The 23,684-nt window shown below is 42.6% G+C and overlaps 1 protein-coding gene across 1 annotated transcript; it reads right to left on the bottom strand.

Annotated features, from left to right (window-relative positions):
• Positions 1-18,083: 18,083 nt before the first annotated feature.
• On the bottom strand, positions 18,084-20,879 carry LOC110147534 (zinc finger protein 45-like). The gene has a single exon (XM_070467204.1). The coding sequence runs from the start codon at positions 20,588-20,590 to the stop codon at positions 18,809-18,811; it is 1,782 nt and encodes a 593-aa protein (XP_070323305.1). The 5' UTR covers positions 20,591-20,879; the 3' UTR covers positions 18,084-18,808.
• Between the last annotated feature and the right edge of the window lie 2,805 nt (positions 20,880-23,684).

Genomic DNA, 23,684 nt, shown 5'->3' with positions numbered 1-23,684 from the left:
TGTTGCATCATGATCTCTCAGCTGTTGAGATAGTGGGTCCAGAAAGAGGATGAAAAATCTAGAAAAGTATGGGAGATCAACCATGCATAATTTTTTTTTATTGTTGTGGGGTTTGTTCTACAATTTCACAGCTTACGAAGTGTAATAACAAATACTATCTCATGCAATTTCCACAATTACCCAATATAACTGAGAAGTAGTTATTATTAACTCTATTTTGCAGTTCATTCATTCAATATACTCTGAGAGCCTTTTATAAACAAGGTGCTATGCTAGATATTCAAGATACTACAACAGACAAGACTACATCAACAACTGAAAAGTAAAATTGCAATGAAGTGCGGTAGATTATGTTTGAGGAAAATAAGAATGTCAGCAGGAAGGTTTAATCTGTTCTAGGGAAGTATTCTCAAAAGACGTGACATTTAAGATGAGAACTGACTGGTAGGTAAGCAAGGTTGAGCTAGAAGAGAGGCAAGGGATGGAAAATATTACAGTTATAGGTACAATTGAAAAAAAAAAAACTGGAGACAGGAAAGACAGAAAAGGGAAGTGAGTTGGCTCATTCTAGGAACTGCAAAGAGTGATCACAGGTGAAGACTGTCAGGGGATGAATCAGAAGAAATGGAGCTGGAAAGAGAGGCAGGAACCAAGTCTTAAAGGGCCTTTGAAGCCATGTTAGGGAGGGTAAATGAGAGGTGAAAAAGATGACACTGAGTTTTCTGCCTTGGGCGAATGTTGGATAATGGTGTGATTTTACTAAGATAGGAAGTCTGGGAGGAAGACCAGGTTTTGAGGGAAAGATAACAAGTCATGTGTGAGACATCATATGTTCCTGTGCCGTGGGCAGCTGGAGAAAAAGACCTGGAGCTCAGGAGAGGAACATGGACTGAGGACAGAGGATAGTAATATTTCTACATGGATGGTTATTAAAGACAAAAAAGTGGGTGAAATTATCCAGGGAGAGATGACCGAGGAGAAACAGGCCCAGGATAGAGCTCCATGGCATTCTAAAAGTCAAGGGAAGCGTAGAGGAAGACAGCCTATAAAGGAGAGTGAAAAGCATGTTGTGTCTGTTGAGAGAATATGGTTTGGAAACAGACAACTCTGGCCACACGTCCCTGGGAAAGTTATGTTACCGCTCTAAACCTTGGTCTTTTCCTCTTTGTGTGCATGTGTACTAAGTCACTTCAGTCGTGTTCAACTGTTTGCGGACCCTATGGGCTGTAGCTCACCAGGTTCCTCTGTCCGTGGGATTCTCCAGGCAAGAATACTGGAGTGGGTTGCCATGTCCTCCTCCAGGGCATCTTCCTGACCCAGGGGTCGAACTTATTTCTCTTATGTCTCTTACTAATAATAGTACCTATCTTATTGAATAGCATCTAGGAAGTTTAGCATAATCTTGGCACATAGTAAGCATCAACTAATGCTAGCAATTATTTTAATTATTTTAATGAGAAACAAAAATGATAGCAATAAGAACCAGCAGCAGCTACAGAAGTCAGAAGAGTATCAGATGAAATAATATCATAAAAGTCGAAGGGATAGTGTTTAGGAAAAACTGGTCAATAAGGACAAATGTGATAAGAGGTCAAAATTAAAAGGCTGAAAAATGTCTATTGAATTTAACTGTAGGTAGGACGTTGATGACCTTTGCAATATGTTTCTGTGGCATGGTATGGGAGGGGAAAGTCCTGGAGAACAATGATTGGGTGGAAAATGATACTCAGAAGGGTCTGGTGGCTTAGCCAAGGTGATGCAGGCAGCAAATTTTGTTGTCATGTAGTGACCAAAGCTTATATCATAAGACTCCAAATTTGGTTTTCTTTCCACTTGTATTACTCAAAGAAGGTGGTTTAGTAGGTAAACATGACTCCAAGACTTACACTGGGTTGACTGAGGAAGGGAAGGAATGAAGAAACAAGAAAGGATGGGAGAGAGAGTGACGGGAAGTATCCAGCAAGGGACAGAATGTGTCAAGAGGGCTAATTAGGTAGACCCATTCCAAAGAAGGGGATATAAAATCAACAAATATTTATTGAATGCCTAAGAGTTGGATTGGCTTCCCTGGTGGCTCAGTGGTAAAGGATCTGCCTGCCAATGCAGGAGACACGGATTCAGTCCCTGAGTGGGGAAGATCCCCTGGAAAGGGAAATGACAACCTGCTTCAGTATTCTTGCCAGGGAAATCCCATGGACAGAGAAGCCTGGCGGGCTATAGTCCATGGGATCACAAAGAGTTGGACACGACTTCGTGACTAAACAACAACAAATCATGTGTTAAGCAGGTGGGAACAGTTGATGAAACAGACATAAGACATGGTTCCTGTTTCCAGGAACAAGATAGAAATATGTAAAAGATGTAAGTGCTAAACCAGTTGTTAAAGGCAACAGTAGAAGAGCCATCACAAAGCAATATGTGATTTACTGTCAAATGTACTATAGTATTTCATGAATGGATGGACTTCTTCAGACCTTGCCAAGGAAGGGTCACCTAGCGGAGGTAGAGTTCCAAACTGCCAGTTTCACGTAGTTGAACTGGCCCCCTGTCAGTCATCAGGGGACAGGTACTGAGGTTTCCTGGAATTGTGTGATAAGAATGGGACTGCAGAATGGCAGGGTTCAGAACTACTGGTTCATGATTAGGCTGTAGGATGAGAGTGCTATTCTCCACCTGGCTGGGGGGAGTATGGCAGAGGAATAACAGAGGGAAACTAAGAGACAAAAAGACACAGAAAAACAGACACAGAGATATTGTATCTTAAAAAAAGGAATGAAGAACACCCAGCACATAGTGGGTAGTCACTGGGTAAATGAACAGAAAATCCAGGGATATACAGTCCACAGCATACAGGAACGGCTGAGCCACATATTGGGGAAACTTCAGACTCAAACTTACCTCTTTTTATCTGCATACATTTAGACAAGTTTATTTAATTTTTCTGGGCTTCCTTTTCTTTGCCAGAAAGCCAGGGTTAGCAACACCTTCTTTGACAGCCTGTTGTGAGGCCTGAATGAGATAATACATACATAATATCCAGCACATGGTCTGATCCAAAGTCAATGCTCAATAAATATCATTTGCCAACGACAGTTCAAGGTGATTACAGATGGTCACCTCTTGCTGAAGAAGTTCAAATGCTTTATGAATATTAGAATAGGAAGCTTTGTAAGACCCTGGAAAAGTGGAGAACAAATGTTATCATCCCTGCTTTATGCATGGAGAACCTTGGCTCTGAGTATCAGAATTCTACCAGAGAAATAAGCCATTCTGTGGGAGGATGGGAAGAGGAGGAAGAGGAGGAAGCAAAGCCCTCCACAAAGATTCTTGAAGGCGGCCTTCCTTCCCTCCAGCCCTCCAGCCAGCTTTCCAGCTTGCCAGCAGGTGGTGGGGTCAAGTTACACTCCTCTAACGCAGCCCTACCGCTAGCCTTGACTGGGAGTTTGCAAGGATGCAATGTAACCCTGGGCATTTATTTCTTAAAAAAGCAGGCAGCATTAAGAGAAAAAGCTCTGATCAGACCCAGCATTGGCTCCCTCTGAGAGCAGTTTGCGAATCAGATTCTCTTTGGCAATCTTTCCCCACCTCCTCCACGACAGCTTGATAATAGTCCGTCCTGGTGGGATTTTCTCCCCCGGGACATTCCTGCAACTGAGTTTCAAAACACGAGTGAGCAGAGCCCAGAAACTAAAACAGCCTTCCGGTCTCATTAGCGTGCTGTGTTTCCCTGTTGTTCTGCTTTGCTATTGTGGTTTCTATGTGTGAATGTGATCACTTGTTAGAGTGGTCTATTTATACGGTTCTTCTCTTTCGTTTATTTCCATTATTCAGCACCCTAGAAATCAAGAGAAGTCAGTGCATCACGCTTATGATTTCTGGGGCCCTGGTTGCTAGGTGCATATATGAAGACCTGGAGACTGAGGAGGCGCTCAGCGTCTGGACCAGCGTCAAGCATCTCCTTCAACCCATCCTCAGGTGCACGCGCCAGTGATACTCCTTGTTATGGTTGACTTGAGCGTGTGCGTCAGAAAGAGGCTTCTGGAGAATGCCAGAGTACTGAGGTTGAATGGGAACTGCACACACACGTGCACAATTGTGGTGCTTCAGAAAGGTGTGGCAGGGAGGAGAGGCCTAGAATATTAATGAAGTGTGGGACCTTCAAGTGGGTGTCGCAAACAGTAGGTGCTCAGCTAGTTAGTGGTTGAAGGTGAAAAAATAGAACCAAAAGACCAGGAGAATGGACTTCCCTGGTGGCTCAGAAGGTATAGAATCTGCTTCCAGTGCAGGAGAAATGGGTTCGATCCCTGGGTCAGGAAGATCCCTGGAGAAGGGAATGGCAACCCACTCCAGTATTCTTGTCTGGAGAGTTCCATGGACAGAGGAGCCTGGCGGGCTACAGTTCGTGGTGTCGTGAAGGGCTGGACATGACTGAGAGACTAACCCATTCACACACCCCAGGAGAATGGGTCATATGCTAGGTTCTTAGGCCTGAGACTTGGATTGTATTTTCTTCTAGTTACCCCTGGGCCTTGGTTGAGCCCGGACTTCAGCAGGATAAGAAGTATCTATCTCTTTACAATTTAAAGCTCTGAAAAGTAGGAAACAGGAACCACTCCTTCTCCCTTAGAACTCAGTACCTCATCCCTCATCAGGAGATTCTTCGCTCCTATATGAAGCAAGCTCGTTTTCTCCGGATCCATCCTCAGAAGAGCTGGAGAGGTACCTTTGCTGGCCCGTTTTAAGGACCCTCCTTATGACTTATGCTTTTTTCACTCATGTGACCTTTTTTCTCCACGATGGCTTGTCTCAGTTCCTTTGATGTTTGTCAAGGATCTTACTAACTGGCTATTTTACATTATCCTCTTGTCCCTGTCACAACTTCTGTCGAGGAATAATCAGGCTGTATGTAATGAAAAGGCTGGAATGCTACTTGTCTTGTTTTGTTCACACCAGTTTAGGATTAATAACAATGGCTAAATTCATAGAGCACCAGACCATGTGCCAGGGCTCATATGTATGTATTATCTCATTTTATCTTTCAGCAGCTCTAGAAGGAAGGTACTAATATTATCCACAAATAATAGCCAAGAAAAACCAGGCACAGAGAGGTTGGGGTACTGGCCCAAAGTCACACTTCAGAGTGGCAGAGCCGGCCACTGTTTGAACTTGAAGTAGTCTAATGTTAGATTTGGCACTCTTGATAAACCTACCATGAAGTCTGTGTATGGGTGTCTGTTGTCACACTTCCTCCCCATCACTCCCACTGGCCGTTCATGAACTTTTACTTTATTTTCTGGTCAATATTTTTCCATCTCTGAATGAGCTTTCTATTTTTCCTCTACAACTTACTTCCTTCATATACTTACATTGTTCCTCAAATGTTTCATGTTTACCTCCTGAGTGCAGGTTCTTTGGTATTAACTGTTGGACTTCCAGTGGCATCTTCCAAAAAGCCCTGGTGGCCTTAGTCTACTTTCCTCCTTTTCTCATCTCTTGCTTTTCCTTACTTTACAACATATGAAACAAAGCAAAGAAGGATTTTCAGGGTGTGACATTGAAAGGCCCTCAGAAAGTATCTACCGATTCGTTCACTTACCCATAAAGACCCAAGTTTTATTCTAATTAAAACTTTTTCATTTCTCTCTACTCCTTGCTTTAACCTTAGTATCAGGTACATCGTAGACAATAAGTGTTACTTGGCCATCTGTATCATTCTATGACTCAATTTTTTAGTCTGTAAAATGGAAATAGTATTACTACTTATCTCTTACAGTTCTAGTGAGAACTAAAGGAGTTACTACATGTAAAGAGCTTAGACTGGTGCCTGAATTAATAAATGTTGGTTTATTATTGTTATTTTTAATTCTACTTCATATTTCTTTATAAGTCAATATTTCTAAATATTTGTCATATTAAGATGTTTTTGAACAGGAGCTGAAAAAATGAACTTCAGTTGATCTTATGATGCTACTAGTGAATTAATAGAAGTTATTTGTATAATTTGGAAAGCACTATGGAGGCTTATCAGCCCTCTTCTCTACCCAGAGACTTTGGCATGGTCAGGTCGTGCATTTTCCTTGGCTTCCAGATACCCTGAACTTTGGATCATTACCATTTCCCACTCCCATTCCTAAGACACTGTTGGAAGCTTGAGGGCATAGCCTAGACCTGTTCATCTTTTTATTGCCAGCTCTGAGTCCTGGATCTTCCTGGGTTGTGAAGATCCTCTGCAGAAAGGAAAAGCTATCCACTCCAGTATTCTGGCCGAGAGAATTCCATGCACTGTATAGTCCATGGGGTCACAAAGAGTTGGACATGACTGAGTGATTTTCACTGTCACTTTCAAGCCCTGGATCAGGAAGATTCTCTGGAGTAGGAAATGGCAACCCACTCCAGTATTCTTGCCTGAGAAATCGCATGGACAGAGGAGCCTGGTGTGCTATAGTCCATGGGGTCACAGGAGTTGGACATTACTCAGTGCACGTGCACACACACGCACAAGCATGCAGTAGGTGTTCAGCACAGATTTGTTGTTGAATAAAAGAACATAATATCTACATGTTTGTATTCTTTCCCCCCCAACTTTCTACTATGGTTCACCAACTTCTTTCTAATATATAATATACATTTTTCTGGCTTGATTTTTAATTCATTTTCTAATTTACCATAGAGTTAAAACAAAAATATAAACTGTTAAATGCAGCCAGATAGGTGGCTTACATAGAAACCACAAAAAGGAAAATGGAAGCAAAAATCAATCAGAAGTCTCCAATGCTATCAAGGGAAGAAGGTGGTCCAAGTATGGACAGATAATGTCAGCCTTTTAAGCAGCCCTAATCGTAGAGAAACAGGACAGAGCAGGTGGTTGAGAGCAGTCAGCTTTGTAGTTGGACATACCTGGGTGTGGATGAGTTCACTGACCTAGATCTCTAATCTTCTGTTTTACCACCAAAAATGAGGTGATAACTGGTAGCCTTCTCCTAGGACTCCTGCAGAGACTGAGATCATTTCTGTCCAGTGCCTGGCATATTGAGAGGTCTTAATAAGTATTAGCTGTAGAAGGGAGGCTGGCCTGCCACAGTCCCCACACCCACCCCAGGCAGGTAGAATGGTTTCTTGAGACCATTCCATGCCCTTTATTCTAATTTTATTTATTTTTTAATTCTATTACTTATTTTTGGCTGTGCTGGCTTTTGGTTGCTGTGCATGAACTTTCTCTAGTTGCAGAGAGCAGGGACTACTTTTTAGTAGTGGTGCGTGGGCTTCTCATTGGGGTGGCTTCTCTTGTGGCGGAGCACTGGCTGTAGGGCATGTGGGCTTCAGTAGCTGGTGCTCTTGGGTTTAGTCGCCCCAAGGCACATGAAATCTTCCTGGCCCAGGGATCGAACTTGTGTCCCCTGCACTGGCAGGTGAAGTCTTAACCACTGGACCACCAGGGAAGTCCCACGCCCTTGATTCTAAATCTGTGGTCACGAAGTGTTTGTTCCCTTATGGGACTCAACAGTGAATTCTAGGGATTGGAGAAGGATCTCTCCTTTTCTATGTGAATGTGTTTGCATTCTGGTTTATCAGTCATTTCTAAAAGGAATTTCTTACTTGAGGCTTGAACCTGTACTGACAGAGTTCGAGTGCAGTTCTTGGACTCATGGTGACTTTCCCTCTCCCCTTCCTATAATTCAGACGAGATGCAGCTACATGGAGAGAGCCTGTCAGAAAGAGCTGAGCATCTCTCACCACGTAGAGAGCAACAGCAGTAATTTTCATCATGACCATCACCATCATAATAGGTTAATAGGGCACGAATACATTAAGGACAAATGTGAGCCATAAATATAAGAATAATAATTTAAAAGAAATAAGATCATTCATTTTAACTCTACTCCCTACTCTCCTGAGCTTTGCTGAAATTAAACAACCAAACAAGCAGCAGGCAGACACCCAGTTGAATATGGTTACCAGAAAAAACTCCCTGCCTTTACCTTGTGATTGGCTGAGCGTCTCCTGAGGGCCGAGAGCTTTTTAAGCAGCTGGTGCAAATGGATGCCTTTCTGAAATTAACCAGTTGATGAATGTCACAAGCAGCAGGCTCCATTCCAGGGTTGGGCCAGGCTGTGCTCAAACTGCCTGTTTCCCTCACAGCCTCCAGGGCCTATGACTAACAAGGAGATGAATGGTCCAGCGCGGGTGGAGTGGGATGGGGGTCGGGGGCAGTTTGAAGGGAATTGTGAGATGCTCACCCCTTGCAGGCAGGTGCGTCTCTCTCCTATGCATCCTTGGATCTATGCAATCCCTGCTGAGACCACAATTTCTGGATATTGGTTCACATAAGGTCTCAGTCCAGGAGGTTTATGTGTATGGTATAATGGCTGTGTCTTGGCTCAGGTACTTTGTGAATGTGTGTGGTTATTACCCACCCTGGGTTTGAGTTTTCTTATCTACTTATGGAGAAAATAAGACCTGCTTCCCATGTGCCTTGAATGATACATATGCTTCATGCCACCTGGAATGTACTGCATGTGTGTGTGTGCTTAGCTACTCAGTTGTGTCTGATTCTTTGAGACCATATGGACTGGAGCCCATCAGGCTTCTCCATCCATGGGATTCTCCAGGAACGAATACAGCAGTGGTTGCCATTCCCTCTCCAGGGGATCTTCCCGACCCAGGATCAAATCCATGTCTCCTGCCTTGCAGGCAGATTCTTTACCATCTGAGCCATCAGGGAAGCCCTGGAATGTACTGGGTACTCAGTAAATGGTAGGTCACTGGTCATGGTGATGATATTGCTTAGCATTACTACTACTGTTACTGAAGAAGTTGAGGTCCGCTAACTTCAGCTATCACAGACCGAAAGTGCTATTGGCAGAGACCTTCTTTTTGGATTCATGTCCTCATGGGTGCTTTTTTAAAATATGGATTCACGTTTTGCATATACTGAGGTATTAGCAATGCATTTTAGTCACATATGTCAGTGTATTTAATTCCTTCTTGACATGAAAGAGGTGAGAGGTTATAAGACTAGCTTTATTTATATCATGATTTTGCCAAAGGCTGGACCCATGCCTGAGAGCCACTAAAATGAGTCTGGTATAAAGCTATATTTTAAAAATGAGTCTGGTAACTGTGTGTTCCTAGAATTAGCTATTGGAATGGGATCTACACAGGCAATGCTCTGTAGTCCTGGTTGTTCTGTCCTTACAGAGCCACTGGGTTGGACCAGGAGGCTGGGCTGGTCCTAGATCTCCCACCCTCTACTAGGTTTTGGCTAAGTCTCTCTTTGGACCTCAGTCTCCTCATTTGCAAAATGAGAGGGTTGCATTTTATAGGTGACAGACACTAGGAATGAGAAAGAAGAGTGCTTAGAAGAACAGAGAGAGATGAGTCCAGGCCGAAGTTGGTAAAGAGAGAAGCACAGGGCTGGTAAATCTGCTATGAAGAGTAATTCCTGGTCCCCAGAGGACTGGCACTCGGGAAACTAGACTCAACATCTCCGAGCCCACCTTGTGAATGTCATAGCCCACTGCCGGGTAGGCAAAGCTGTGTGTAGCCTAAAGAGGCAAAGGTTTCATAAGGCTAAACAGCCACAAGGAGAGGGAATTAGATTTCAAAGCCTTTGCGTTTGGCCCACTGTTTAGCCACAAGCTGCACCTGTCTTCCTCTTTCTATTAACACAGGCTGCCCCTCAAACACCTATTGACTATTCATTAATGGCCAGCAAGTCAGCCAACCTGCTAGTACTAACTACTGTTCACAGCCCAAGAATTTGTGCAATAAGTTGTATTCTTCTTAGGGGTTGTTAGCATGCGTATCCCAAGGCCAACTGTTGAACCTGGCAAGGTAATCTTTTAAGTGCTTACTTACTATTCTGGCCACAAGGCTCTGTTGCCTAGAAGAATCCTTAATGAAAATAGTTACATAAACAAAGAGTTGATCAACGTAGGCATAGTTTTAGGAACACTGCTGGACATCAGCTGGTTGGTGGACATTTTTTATGACAAGTCGGTCTATCTAGGACTCCCCTGTTCTTTCAGCTCTTGACCCCGGCCGTGGTGCACTTATGATGTGCCCTGGACCTCTTCCCGAGTTCAAGTCCTCTGTATGTTGCTCAGTGATAGTGAGTAGGAGTCCTGAATCAGAAAACGTGGTTCCTATGCCTGCCCTGCTGTTTTCCTGCTGTGTGACATTGGGCAACCAGATATTTCCTCCGAGCCTCAGCTGTCTCATCTATAAAATGGGTAAGAAACAATACTCTTCCAGGCTGGTTGTGAAGGTCCATCACTGTTACCTGCTGGGGGGAAAAAAACCCAGCACATTGTAAACTGTAGGGCTCTGTGAGTCTGGTTGGTGATTCTCTCTCTCTCTCTTTTTGTATGTATAATATCTCATACAGTGATTCGCAACCACAGAAGAATTATCCAGAGAGCTTTTAAAGAATACCAAGGCCTGGGCTCCACTCCCAGATATTCTTACTTAATTGGTTTCGGGTGGAGCCCCGGCACTGGTATTTTTAAAAGTTCCCAGGTGATTCTAATGTGTCAGCCAAGGTTGAGATCTACATTTGGCTCATAGCTGGAGGCTCAGTTCTGGTGGATGAATGAATGATGCATTCTGACTTCCTCTCCCTGCCCCTGTGGAGGAGGGTGCTTTACACCGGATGGAAGGGTGCTTCCTGTGTCGGGTTGCACTCAGGTGCCTGGCTATTTCTGGAACCGCTCTGAGAGAGCATCTGGACGGTCATGCTCAGAAGATGCCCACAATGACTAACGTGGCGGTGGGCAGCACCCCTGGAGCCCAGGGTGGTGGTAGCCTTGCAGCTGCTGCACTTGGCCACCGGGGCTAGCATCTTTACATGGCGGCTGGCCAGGTGGGGATAGAGGGGCCGGGGGCGGAATTGAGCTGGGATTCCCTGGCCTCCAACCTACTCTGGTCGATTAAGTCAGGCCAGCCTTCGGCTGTGTTAGATGCTTTAGGAAGTTCCTGGAGTCTTTCCCATTGTTTACCTTGTGGAGACACTTCCGTCAGGGTTTTTTTTAATAGAACAGTCCAACATGAAATTAATTTCCTGGGTGAGTTGGTAGTGAAGCACACTGGTGTTACCACTCCAACCTAAGATTTTTCACTTCAGCTTTTGATCCTACTTCCTTCCAGGAAGTATTCTTTTCTAGAATTCAATCAGCCTTAGAGTGTATGTGTATGTGTCTTTGTCTTTTTCTTTCTTTTATATACAAAATTCACCATGTTTCAATACATCAGATTTCCTGCACATAGACGTGTAGGAATTCCTTCTTTCTTTTCCTTCCTCCCCGCCAGTCACTTTCCCCGGAATTACTTTCTGATCCCCCCAGAAGTTTCCTTCCGAACTCCCAGTAGCCTTCTTTTTATGGCACTTCCCACGTTCTTGTGTTTTTACCTTGTAAGCACCTTAGAGAAAAGGGGGACACAGTGAAAGCAGAGGTGGAGCTGAGCTTAAATTCCAGCCTTCCCACTTGTTTGCGAGAACTCTGACAAGTTACTTAACTTCTCTGAACCTCAGTTTCTAAAATCAAGCCAATGATGCCTGACTCTCAGGTCTCGGGACTATTATGGGAATAAATGCAGAAAGATAAATTGTGGAAATAAATGGAATAAGATAAATAATGTGACAAAGGCACCATTCTGCTTCAGGTATTTATTGTTGCGGGCAGGATTTGTGTGTGTGTGTGTGTGTGTGTGTGTGTTTGTGTGTCTGTCTCCTCGGCACATTCCTTTGCTCATTAGAAGTACTCTACAAACATTCACTGATTGGGGTTGGATGAAGGGACCTGGGGATCCAAATCCTAGGACATTGGCAAGGAAGCTGCTTTATTTACCCCAGCTCCTTGTTAAAGATAAATACACCTCCTACAGTTTTGTTTGTTTTTAAGTGATACTCAGTGCCCTTTATACACATCAACATGAGGCAGAGTATTGTCACCAGATGGAATCATTTGGATTCATTACTAAAAGCTGCTTCATGAGGCTGAGCTAGTTCAGAGAGGAACCAGGGCCCCAGCTATAAGGGGAGGGCCTGACCAGTGTTGACTAAATGCCACACCTCTCACCTCTGCTGACTTACTGACATAATATGATCCATAGCATGGCAGAAGCACTGTCACCCACAACACACGAGGCACAGAGGTTCAGACAAGTTAGGAAATATTTGATCAAGTACCCAAAACAAGGCACAGGGGATTCTTGGCTCTAAAATCCAGGTACTGGCTGTTACATTACACTGGACTTTGAATCAGAGGACCTGTGATGGAATTGTGGTTCTGCCACTCACCACCTGGGTGGCCTTGGGAGTGCCACTTAATCTTTCCAAGGCTCCAATTTCCTCCACCTAAAGGGAGATTGGACCACTAGGTGATGGTCGTCTGTGCCCGTCACTGCTAGTCTATGCAGCCCTCTAGTGGTGCTTTGCAGGTCACGGAGTGGTGCCTTACCTTTCATCACCACAGTCACAAAGGGCTGATGCAGACTCCCAGGACTCCTGGGAGTCAGACACCCTGTTGATATTCACTTATGACCAAGATAAATGGGGTTCAGAGGAGCCTTAGAGATAGAGATGAACAGCCTGGTTCCCAGAAGACATTATTGTTTTTATAACTTTTGGTCCTATTGGTTCTATGCTGCACCTAGAATTCTCACTCTTGAATGATAAAGAATGAAAACCTCAAATATGGATTGAAATTTTAAGTTTAAAATAATTTATGGAATAGATATACTCCTGACCTTGTTTGCAGTCCGCTGACTCTAATATCATCAGGCACATGCTATCATCTCTACGTTGTTGTCCTGGGAGCCCTATTTGGATCCTTTCTTTCACTCATATTCCCACATCTAGTTCTTCAATAAACCCTTCATCTCTACCTACAAGGTAAATCTCAAAGTTGACATTTCTCCCATCTTCACTGTCTGCTGCAGCACATCACCCCCTTGACACCTAGACGACAGCCACGGCCTCTTAATTGGTCTTTGGTGTCCACTCTTCCCCTTCTAATCCATCCTCCACAGTGATCACTCAGAAGAGATGAGCAGATTGTATCACCCCCTTGCTTAAGTTCCTCTAGTGGTTTTGCTTTCCGTACACGGTCAGATCCAAATGCCTTACCATGGCCTACCAGGCACTTGCCGGTCCCACCCTGCCACTCTTGCCAGCCTCCTTTTCATCTGATTGCTCCTCACTCAGCTCATGTTGCTCTGGCCACCCTGGCCTTCCCTCTTCCCTGAGATTCCAAAGTCCTTCTCGTCTCAGGACCTCCCTGTTCTTTTTTATTAACTACTTTTATTTTTGGTTGCACAGGTCTTTGTTGCTGTGAACGGGGTTTCTCTAGTTGTGGCAAGTGGGAGTGACTCTTCATTGCAGTAAATGGGCTGCTCATTATGGCGGCTTCTCTTGCTGCGAAGCGCAGGCTCTAGACACACAGGCTTCAGTAGCTGCAGCACATGAGCTCAGTAGTTAACCGCTCATGGGCTCTAGAGTGCAGGTTCAATAGCTGTGGGGCAAGGGTTTAGTTGCCCCACAGCATATGGATTCTTCCTAGACCAGGGATTGAACCCATGACCCCTACACTGGCAGGTGGATTCTTATCTACTGTACCAGCAGGGGAAGTCCTCAGGATTGATTCTGACCTTTCTGCCTGAAATGCTTTTCTCTTAGAGCTTGGCCTGTCTTCCTCTTTTTCATTACCAGTATCACCTCCTCTTGCAATCGTGACTCCTCTAAGGGGCCATCCCTAGTCTAACTGGAGTAGTACCATAGTCACACTGCTATTTTTAACATACTTTTCTAGCCCTTACTCATGTATGATATTATTTATTTGTTTAGGAGTTATCAGAACCCTTCACCATAGAATATAACCTGCTTTAGGGCAGAAAATGTATTTTCTCTTGTTTATTGCTGATTCCCCGGAGCCTTGAATTGTACCTGAAACATGCTTTTGTCATCCAGAAGAAAACATTTTTCTGATCATGGCACTTTGGTTGCATTCTCTAGTCTTAGTTGAACACAGTGCTCAAGAAAACCTGTAGGTATGATTTATTTCCCCCTCTCATGGGTGGGGGTATAAAGAAACAGAATGCAAATAAATGCTGTTTTGGGCCAGCAGAGATGGAGGCAATGAAAGTATATATATGTGTTGGGTGGTGAGTGGGTGTGTATTGACATGTGCCTGCATGTGTGTTGGAGAGCAGGATTTCATTTTATAGTTGAGCATGGTAAATGATTTTCAGTTGCATTTTCTACAATTCTGAGCCCAACTTAGTGGAAATAAAGCAGCAGGTGGCAGCAGGAGAGTATTACTACATTTTCTTAGCACTTAAAAGCACTTTTCCAGTGGATGAGAGGCTTTACAAAATGGACAATTAGACACAGCCCCTGCACAAAGAGCTTGCAATCTATAGATGGATTGGTTGTCATTATATAAAAGTCTGTATCTTCATTACCAAAAACACATGTGCTGAATGTCCTTCTTTGCAAGATGTTAGGCAAAGGCTGCAGAGTCTTCAACTCGGGTGACCTTGCATTGTGGAGATTACAGTAGAAAACAAAAAATAAAGGAAATATAGATGGTTGCATGAGCCCTGAACAAGTTAAGAAGTGATCATGTATTGCAATTATTTGCCTATTTGTTTTACAGTTTATTGTTTCCTCCTTCAGACTAAAAGTCCCTTGAGGGCAGGGACTTTTTTCTTTTTTATTCTTGAGGGCAGGTCTTTTGTATCTTGGAATCCTGAAACACTTAGCAAAGAGCCTATCACAAAAATGAAGCTTAATGAATGTTTGTTGAAAGCACGAAAAGAAGAGTTTAAAAAAACAAGACAGAAAAAAAGCCCCAGTATATGTTACTATGTATAAAGAAATTAGGAGCATGTCTTGTATAAAATATTTGAGTTGCATGCTCTTAATCCTAGTTTATGGTCATATTCATCTTTCTTCCTTTTCTGCTCTTCAAGAAAAGTTAAGAATCCTTCCATGCCTCACTTCAGTGGAATATTAGCCATTGAGAGCTCTTTAGACCAAGAAATCTGATTGAATGGGTGAGCTTACTATTCAGAGAAAACTCTTAAGACATATTCCCATTAAGTTGATTAACGTTGCCCACTATTTTTATAGCTGAAAAGCATCTCTGTGGACCTAGAGATGTTCTGTGTTTTATAATCTCCAACATCTTAGGCTCTGTATTGTCACCCAAGCAACGAAAGGCAAGAGCCATGTCTTACAACTCAGTGCCAGAGATTCTCTTGAGATGAAGAGAAGCTCACCATGCCACCAAGCTTTTCCATGCCAGGTCACCGCCCCTGCCCCACAACAGAGGGGGCCCGGAGCAATTTCTCCCTCCTAGGGTGGCAGGATGGTGGGATGGGAAGAAGACTAGTAGGCACCAGAAAGTGGAAGGGCAGAAAGGAAGAGCAGCCCAGGCCAGAGCCAGCTGTGGCATAGGGCCAGGGAGGAGGGGAGCTCTGTGGAGAAGGGACTTGCAGTGTCTTAGGCAGGTTAAAACAGGGGGACCAGTTTTCTCCAGGTCAGACTAGCTGAGCCTGCGCATGCAAGTTAGATCTCAGATTAGGTTAGGGTTATGTTGGAGTTCCTTCCTAAGCATAAATTCTAAGGAGAAATCATTCTTATATATCTTCTCTGTATATCAAATCCAGTAACTGCTTCTAGTCCAGGGATTTCTGAATCTTTATTTCCTTTAACAGAGGGAAAGTCTTTCCTTCTACACTGATAGATTAAAAGTTTTACATGGAAGCAGCACATTTGTGTGAATGAATGTCAACGTATACCTGATAGTCAGCTCCTTTCCTGTTTTGTTTGAGGGGAGAGGAGAAAACCATAGAAAAGTAGGTGCTGGAGACCAGCCAAGGGCTGTTTGTTTTTTTTTCCCCCTTCATTCTCATGCAGAGAAGAGAAGCTGCTGGACCAACTTTACAAAGATCCATATAGGCATTTTAGCAGCTTCTAATCTCTTTTTCCCATGATCTGTTCCATGTTTATGATAACCTCTAAAAAATAATATAAATGTACTCTGAATTATAGATGACTATATTAAAGACTGAATATGGCCTCCTATTTTTGGTGTCCCAGTTTGTGTCTGTTTCTGATCATATTCCTGCCACATGAAGGACAAATAACATCTCCACCTCATCTGTAGATGAAAGTTTTGTACTGGTTCAAGAAAGTGAAACTGCTGGGAGAATTGTCATCACTATTGTGTGACAGAGAATAGAAATGTCAAACTTGAAAGAATCTGTGCATGTCAGTGAGTACAGCATGTGTATGGTACAATATTTTAAGTGTTTTACTTGTATTCTTTGTTCATACCAACATGCTGCGATTCAACAGGAAGAAATAAATGTGCAATAAGTAATTTTTTGCTTAAAAGATTTTTTAAAAATTACAATGTTTTATTTGGAAGGGGTGTACCCTTAAATTGAGTCACTCACCCATCAGAAAGGAAAGAATCTGCCTGCAAGGCGGGAGGACTGGGTTTGATCCCTGGGTTGGGATGATCCCTTGGAGAAGGGAACAACTACCCACTCCAGTATTCTGGCTTGGAGAATTCCATGGACAGAGGAGCCTGGCAGGCTACAGTCCATGGGGTTGCAAAGAGTCAGACATGACTGAGTGACTTTCACTTCATTTTACCCAAAAACAAATTTGTGGTTAAATGAGCTCCTTTTTTTTTTTAAATTTCAGCAATGATATGACAATGATTTAAATGCACATCCATTGTGCACACAATTGAAAGAATCAAGTCAATAATATGTTACTTTTTTTTTTTTGAAGTTCATCAAAAATTTTAAAAACTTAAATGCTCTGTGAAAAATACTGCTAATGGGGCAAAAACAAAAACCACACAGTGACAAAATATCTGCAAAACACAAAACTGACAAAGGACAAGTGTCCAGAACATATAAAGAACTCAAAAATAAAGAACAAGAAAACAGTTCACCAAAGAAAATAGGTCTATGGTTATGAAACATTCATGTATAAAGATGTTCAACTTAGTCATTCAGTTCAGTCGCTCAGTCGTGTCCGACTTTTTGCAACCCCATGAATCACAGCATGCCAGGCCTCCATGTCCGTCATCAACTCCTGGAGTCTACTCAAACTCATGTCCATCGAGTCGGTGATGCCATCCACCCATCTCATCCTCTGTTGTCCCCTTCTCCTCCTGCCCCCAATCCCTCCCAGCACCAGGGTCTTTTCCAATGAGTCAACTCTTTGCATGAGGTGGCCAAAGTATTGGAGTTTCAGCTTCAGCATCAATCCTTCCAGTGAACACCCAGGACTGATCTCCTTTAGGATGGACTGGTTGGATCTCCTTGCAGTCCAAGGGACTCTCAAGAGTCTTCTCCAACACCACGGTTCAAAAGCATTAAGTTTTCGGCCCTCAACTTTCTTCACAGTCCGACTCTCACATCCATACATGAATACTGGAAAAACCATAGTCTTGACCAGATGGACCTTTGTTGGCAAAGTAATGTCTCTGCTTTTTAATATGCTATCCTACGTTGGTCATAACTTTCCTTCCAAAGAGTAAGCGTCTTTTAATTTCATGGCTGCAATCACCATCTGCAGTGATTTTGGAGACCAAAAAATAAAGTCTGACACTGTTTCCACTGTTTCCCCACCGATTTCCCATGAAGTGATGGGACCAGATGCCATGATCTTAGTTTTCTGAAAGTTGAGCTTTAAGCCAACTTTTTCACTTTCCTCTTTCACTTTCATCAAGAGGCTTTTTAGTCATTAGGGAAATGTAAATTAAGACCAACATGAGAAACCACTATAAAACTACTGAAATGCTAAAAAATAAAACCCTGATATGCACTGGTGGTGGGAGTGCAAAATGACATATCCACTTTAGAAACACCCGTTTCCCACAAATTTAGACACTCTTACAACCCAACAATCCCATTCCTAAGTATTTACCAAAATAAAGGAAACCTGTGTTTATACACAAGTATTGTCAGACAGATTTAGTTAATACACCATATAGAAATTATCATACTTGCTGCCACTGGAGGTGGAACTCACAAGAATGGTACACAAGGAAACATTCAGGTTTAATAGAAATGTGGTATATATTGATTTTCGTGATTACACAAGTAGATACATTTGTCAAAATTCATGAAGCTGTAAACATGAGATTTATGCATGTGCTTGCATGCAAATTACATCTCAATAAGGAACTGTTAACATACAAAATTGCTGCCCATACACAACCTGGTGATTCTGGACTCACTAATGGGTTATCACCTTCAGTTTGATAAGCACTAGTTCACAAGACCTGCAGGGTTGGGAAGATGACCCCAAGTGTCTAATGTAATCCTCCAATCCTTAGAAAATTCCTCTGTTTACAAGTTTATAGAAAATTTTAGAGAGGAACTCAATAAAAATTTCAAAAGTGACTGTTCTCCCTTTCACTCATTTCACATTGCTCGACACCTGCAGTGTGGTAGGCACTGAAAAGGCAAAGTGGACTTGCTGTAAACAAAGTCCATGCCTTCTGGGAGCTTTTATTCTAGTGGAAGAGATTCAGGCATTTCTGTCTTAGAACATTTGGTTCCCTCCAGATCGGATCCATCCTTCCCACGCCTCTCATCCGTGTAGTTATCTGCTAAATGTGAAGGTTATGAGTGAAGCTCTCTGTCTCTACACTCACGAGACTTCTCTGCTGTGTGGTCACCCAACCACCATGACACTTTGCAAGTTCTCAAGGAGATAAATGTTTTGTTTTCTATGACAGGACTATTTCAGCATGCATGTGAGATATTAACACATGCAATTTTATAAAGATTCTCTGCTGTATGTATTCTCTGCTGAGGCAAAGTCCTTGTCACCCTCATCCCCAGCATGGAGTCGCTGATGAATGGTAAGATTGGAGCTCCAACTGAAGACCTTACCACACTCCTCACAGTTATATGGTTTCTCTCCAGTGTGAACCCTCTGGTGGGCTTGAAGGTATGATCTCTGTCTGAAGCGCTTACCACACACATCACATTGGTATGGTTTCTCTCCTGTGTGGACTCCACGGTGAGCCAGAAATTTTGAGGCCCGACAGAAGCCTTTCCCACATTCCTCACAGTGGTAGGGTTTCTCTCCAGTATGGCACCTCTGATGGGCCTGCAGCTGTGAGCCCACACTGAAGCCTTTCCCACACACTGCACACTGATATGGTTTCTCTCCAGTGTGGACTCTCTGATGCACTTGAAGGCTTGAGAACTGACTGAAGGCCTTCCCACACATCTCACATTTATAGGGCTTCTCTCCTGTGTGGATTCTAGAATGAACATTAAGATCTGAACTCCGGCTGAAGCCCTTCCCACATGTACCACATTTGTACGGTTTTTCTCCAGTGTGGCCTCTCTGATGGGCCAGAATATGCGAGGCCTGCCTGAAACCTTTCCCACACTCCTCACATTTGTAAGGTCTCTCTCCTGTATGGATTCTAAAGTGAATGTTAAGATCTGAGCCACGACTAAAGCCCTTTCCGCATGCATCACATTGATAGGGTTTCTCACCACTATGGCCTCTCTGATGGTCCAGAAGATTTGAGGCCCAGCCGAAGCCCTTCCCACACTTCTCACATTTATAGGGCTTCTCTCCTGTGTGGATTCCACAATGAACATTAAGATCTTCACATTGATAAGGTTTCTTTTCCGTGTGAACTCTCTGATGGACATGGAGATAGGAGCGCTTACTGAAGCCCAGCCCACATTCCTCACATTTATAGGGTTTCTCCAATGGGTGGGCTATCAGAGGAGCCTGAAAATGTGAGCTTTTTCTGATGTTCCTCCCACACTCCTCTAATCTGTGTGGATTCTCTCCAGTGGGGACTCTTTGATGTTGATGAAGATATGACCTCTGACTAAAACCTGTATGTGACGTCTCATGATTATTCAGTTTTGCTCTACTGTGGACTCTCTGATGGGCTTGAAGACTTGAAAACCGATGGAAGGTGTTTTCACATTTTTCACATTTATAGGGCTTCTCTCCTGTGGAGGCTGTCTGGTTCATTTGAAGGTGAGAGCCCCATATGAAATCCTTCCCACACTCCACCCCTTCATAGGGTTTTCCTCCAGTGTAGTCTCTGCACTGAACTTGAAGATGTGAACTCTGAGTGAAGTCTTTACTGAACTCATCTTTATAGAGTGTGTCATTTTGTTTTTCCAATTGAGAACCAATTCCTTGAATAATTTCCATGGAATCTCGACACCTGGTTAATTCCTCTGTAACTTGTAGCCAGATTTTTGAGCAGAAAAACTCTTCGTGGGGCAGATACCTTAATCCAACTTCTCCAAGAGTCTCTATGGCATTTAGATTCTGATTTCCTGAGGAACAACAGCTCTGGGCTGCTGTCTTTATCATTTGAAGCTTTTCTTCTCTTTCTAACTGGGATGGTACATCTGGTGTGAAGGATTGATGACCCACTGAGAGCAGGTTCCGGAAGTTCTCCAGCATCACTTCCTGGTACAGCTTTCTCTGGGCCAAGTCCAGCAGCCCCATCTCCTCCTCTGTGAAGACCACAGCCACATCGTTGAAGGTCACTGCCTCCTTGAACTTGGACATTTTGTCCTCCTCCTTGGGAATTGCTGAGTCTTAGGAAGACCTGTGAAGAATCTAGTGTCGTACAAGTGGTGTGACGCTGGTCTGATCACCTCCACCTCTGTGCCTCTCCTCAGCTGGCATTTTAGAAAGTTCTCAATAAATGATGATGATCACGACTGTTGTTCCCACGTAACAGACGAGAAAGCCGAGGCTCGGTGAGGTCCAGAGGCAGGAGGAACCTGAATCCACTCTCACAAAGGAGCTAGTCTTCTAGATCTTGTATCTCTGCTGCTTCTACCCGAGAGAATCCAAGTCCCAATATGTTACATTTTTATCAATAAACTCTGCATTGGTGATTTTGCTTAAACAAAATAGTACTACATGTCACATTAACTTAATGAGGTCAATCTGAATTTTATTGGTGTGCCTATATTTAATTTGTAAATTGATTTGGTTTTATGGTTGCTTATATAAGAGCTGTATGTATAAGGAGTGGAGTTTATGTTTAGTTTCATGATTGTACCTGTTTACATTTTATCCCTTTTTACCTGTTTTACCCCTTCCCCACCCATTTCCTCTGCCCCTTCTCTCTGGTGGCCACTATGCTATTCTCTCTCTGTGTCTTGCTTTGTTTATCAGTTTGTTTTTTCTGTTCCACATATGAGTGAAATCTTGTGGTATTTGTCTTTCTCAATCTCAATCAGCTAATTATTTTTGAAAGTGAATGTTATACTTTATGGCATTTATAAAATAAATGTTATACTTTATCATACAGATAATTTAACACTTATTCCACTTGAATCACATATCTTTGAATATAGTTCTTTTCAGTTTTATTAGCCATTAACAGCAAATATCTAAAATTTAGATCTTAGAGACAGTATGTCAGAAAGTATTAAATCAAAAATTTCCAAATCAGAACAGACTTGTGGTTGCCAAGGGGGAACTGGGTTTGGAGAGGGATGGACTGGGAGGTTGGGGTTAGCAGATGCAAACCATTATATATAGAATGCATAAACAACAAGGTCTCACTATATAGCACAGGGAACTCTATTCAAGATCCCATGATAAACCATAATGGAAAAGAATATGAAAAAGTTTATTCAGATATGTGTGTGTGTGTGTATGAATCAATCACTTTGCTATACACAGAAACTAATAAAACATTGTAAATCAACTATACTTCAGCAAAATAATTATTTTAAGTCTCTAAATCAATGAGGCATATTCAATGATATTGCTGCACTAAAAATAACTCATTATTGTAAATTTTATAAATAGTTGAGAGTGAGCATGAAGGCTTTTGCTCTTAGTACTTAAAAACTATTCAAAGGTTTAATTTTAAAAGCTTTTGATATTGGAGTATAGGTATCCATCAGCTAATTTTTAATGCTTTCAGTTTCTCTCTTCCTATTCACTCATAAGCTCACTCCAATCATTTTTCTACCCGACTATTCTATCAAACCTTTCTCTTGTCAAGATCACCAGTGACTTTCACGTGGCTGGACTCAATGGGAGCATCTCAGTCTTCATCTCCCTTGACCTGTCTGCAGCATTTGACATTATTGATCATTTTTTCCTCCTGGAAACACTTTGCACACTTGGTTTCATGGTCAACACACTTTCAGTTCTCTTTCTATCTCACTGGCTGCTCCTTCTCAATTACTTTGGCTCATTCCTCCTCTTCCTCCAAACCTCTTCAATTTGGCACACTTCAAAGTTCAGGTTTTGTACAACTACTCTTCTAATTCCCCTGGTATATCATCTAGGCTTTTTAAAAAATTAGGTGTAATTTATATATAACATTACCTAGTGTTACAGTTTTAAAATTTCACCCAAATGCGGTTGGATTTCTATAGCCCAGGCTATAGAAAAAAAAAAGTATATGTTACTATGTGCGTTTTTTTTTTTTCTCCCTCTCATTTGGCTATAGCCCAGGCCTTTCTCTTGAGCTTCAAGATTTTATACCCAAATGCACTTATCATCTGTGCACAAGTGTCACAAACATAACAAAGCTGAGCATCAGACCTTAATGTGGTAAATGTTGTTCTGCACTGCCCACATCCCCCTTCAGGACCGAGGCCCACAGAAAGGTCCGTATGAGAATTGCTCTCTGCTGAAAGGAGCTGTCTTGCCTATGTAACACCCTTATTGGGTGTAGCTCCCATCCAACACCTAAGAGGCCTGGTCCCCTCGCCTCAACTGGAGACAAGGCTTATGAGTCTTTCTAGCTCTACATGGATCAACTGGAACCTCTGTCAAAGCTGGATCATAGCAGCTTCTCTGTCTGCCCATTTCTACTTCTCTCTTTCTCTTTACCAGGCATGTTCCAGAAAGCAGTCTTGTGCACAGTAATCTGTCTCACATCTGTTTCCTGGGGAACATGCCTCAGATCATGAATACTGAGAATGGTCCTTATATATTGATAATTGCCTTAAATGTAAATGGATTTTGGTTGGTACATTTAATCCATTTACATGTATGCACTTCCACTTAGCACATCACTCCGCATGATCCTCCAATTGTATGTAATCATTTTATATCGTCAGGTTAATTGTCTTCCCGTTATGACTTGCACTTGTACTGCTGTATAAGTACCGCGCGCTAACCGATTGCGCCACTGGAGCTCTTGAGTTGCAGTTGTAATGATCTTTTATTTATTTATTTTTTTGTTTAGCTATTGATTATGAAACTGATAAACATCTTTTATTATTGTGATTATGTAACTGTTATGTAACTCACTCATGATTGGTCAACAGAAAAATAATAGAATTCCATATCACCCAAACTACCATTTAATAGAAAAACCTGCAATCACTTAAAAAAATCCAGATGCATATCAGAATCATCTTGGAGATTTTTGAAAAATATAAATGCCCAGGTTTTGCTTTTTCCCTCCAGAGCTCCAGATATGTTTCCAATGAGCAGCCATGTTTAAAAACAACTGGACTCTATGAGAATGGTCCTAGGGAACAGAATTTTAAAAAAGCGTTTTGGAACTGGATCACCAGCCTATTGACTGGAAATGAAAGCCTCATCACTAGCAGTGGGTGGGATACTCATAGTTCTTGGTTTTCTGTTGTGTTTTTAAAATGATGTAGTGTCTTATTATCAT

This window comes from Odocoileus virginianus, chromosome 5, assembly GCF_023699985.2.
Source record: "Odocoileus virginianus isolate 20LAN1187 ecotype Illinois chromosome 5, Ovbor_1.2, whole genome shotgun sequence".
NCBI classification, from domain to species: domain Eukaryota; kingdom Metazoa; phylum Chordata; class Mammalia; order Artiodactyla; family Cervidae; genus Odocoileus; species Odocoileus virginianus.
The sequence above is the reverse complement of the archived record's forward strand: the minus strand, read 5'-3'. Positions and strand labels throughout refer to the sequence as shown.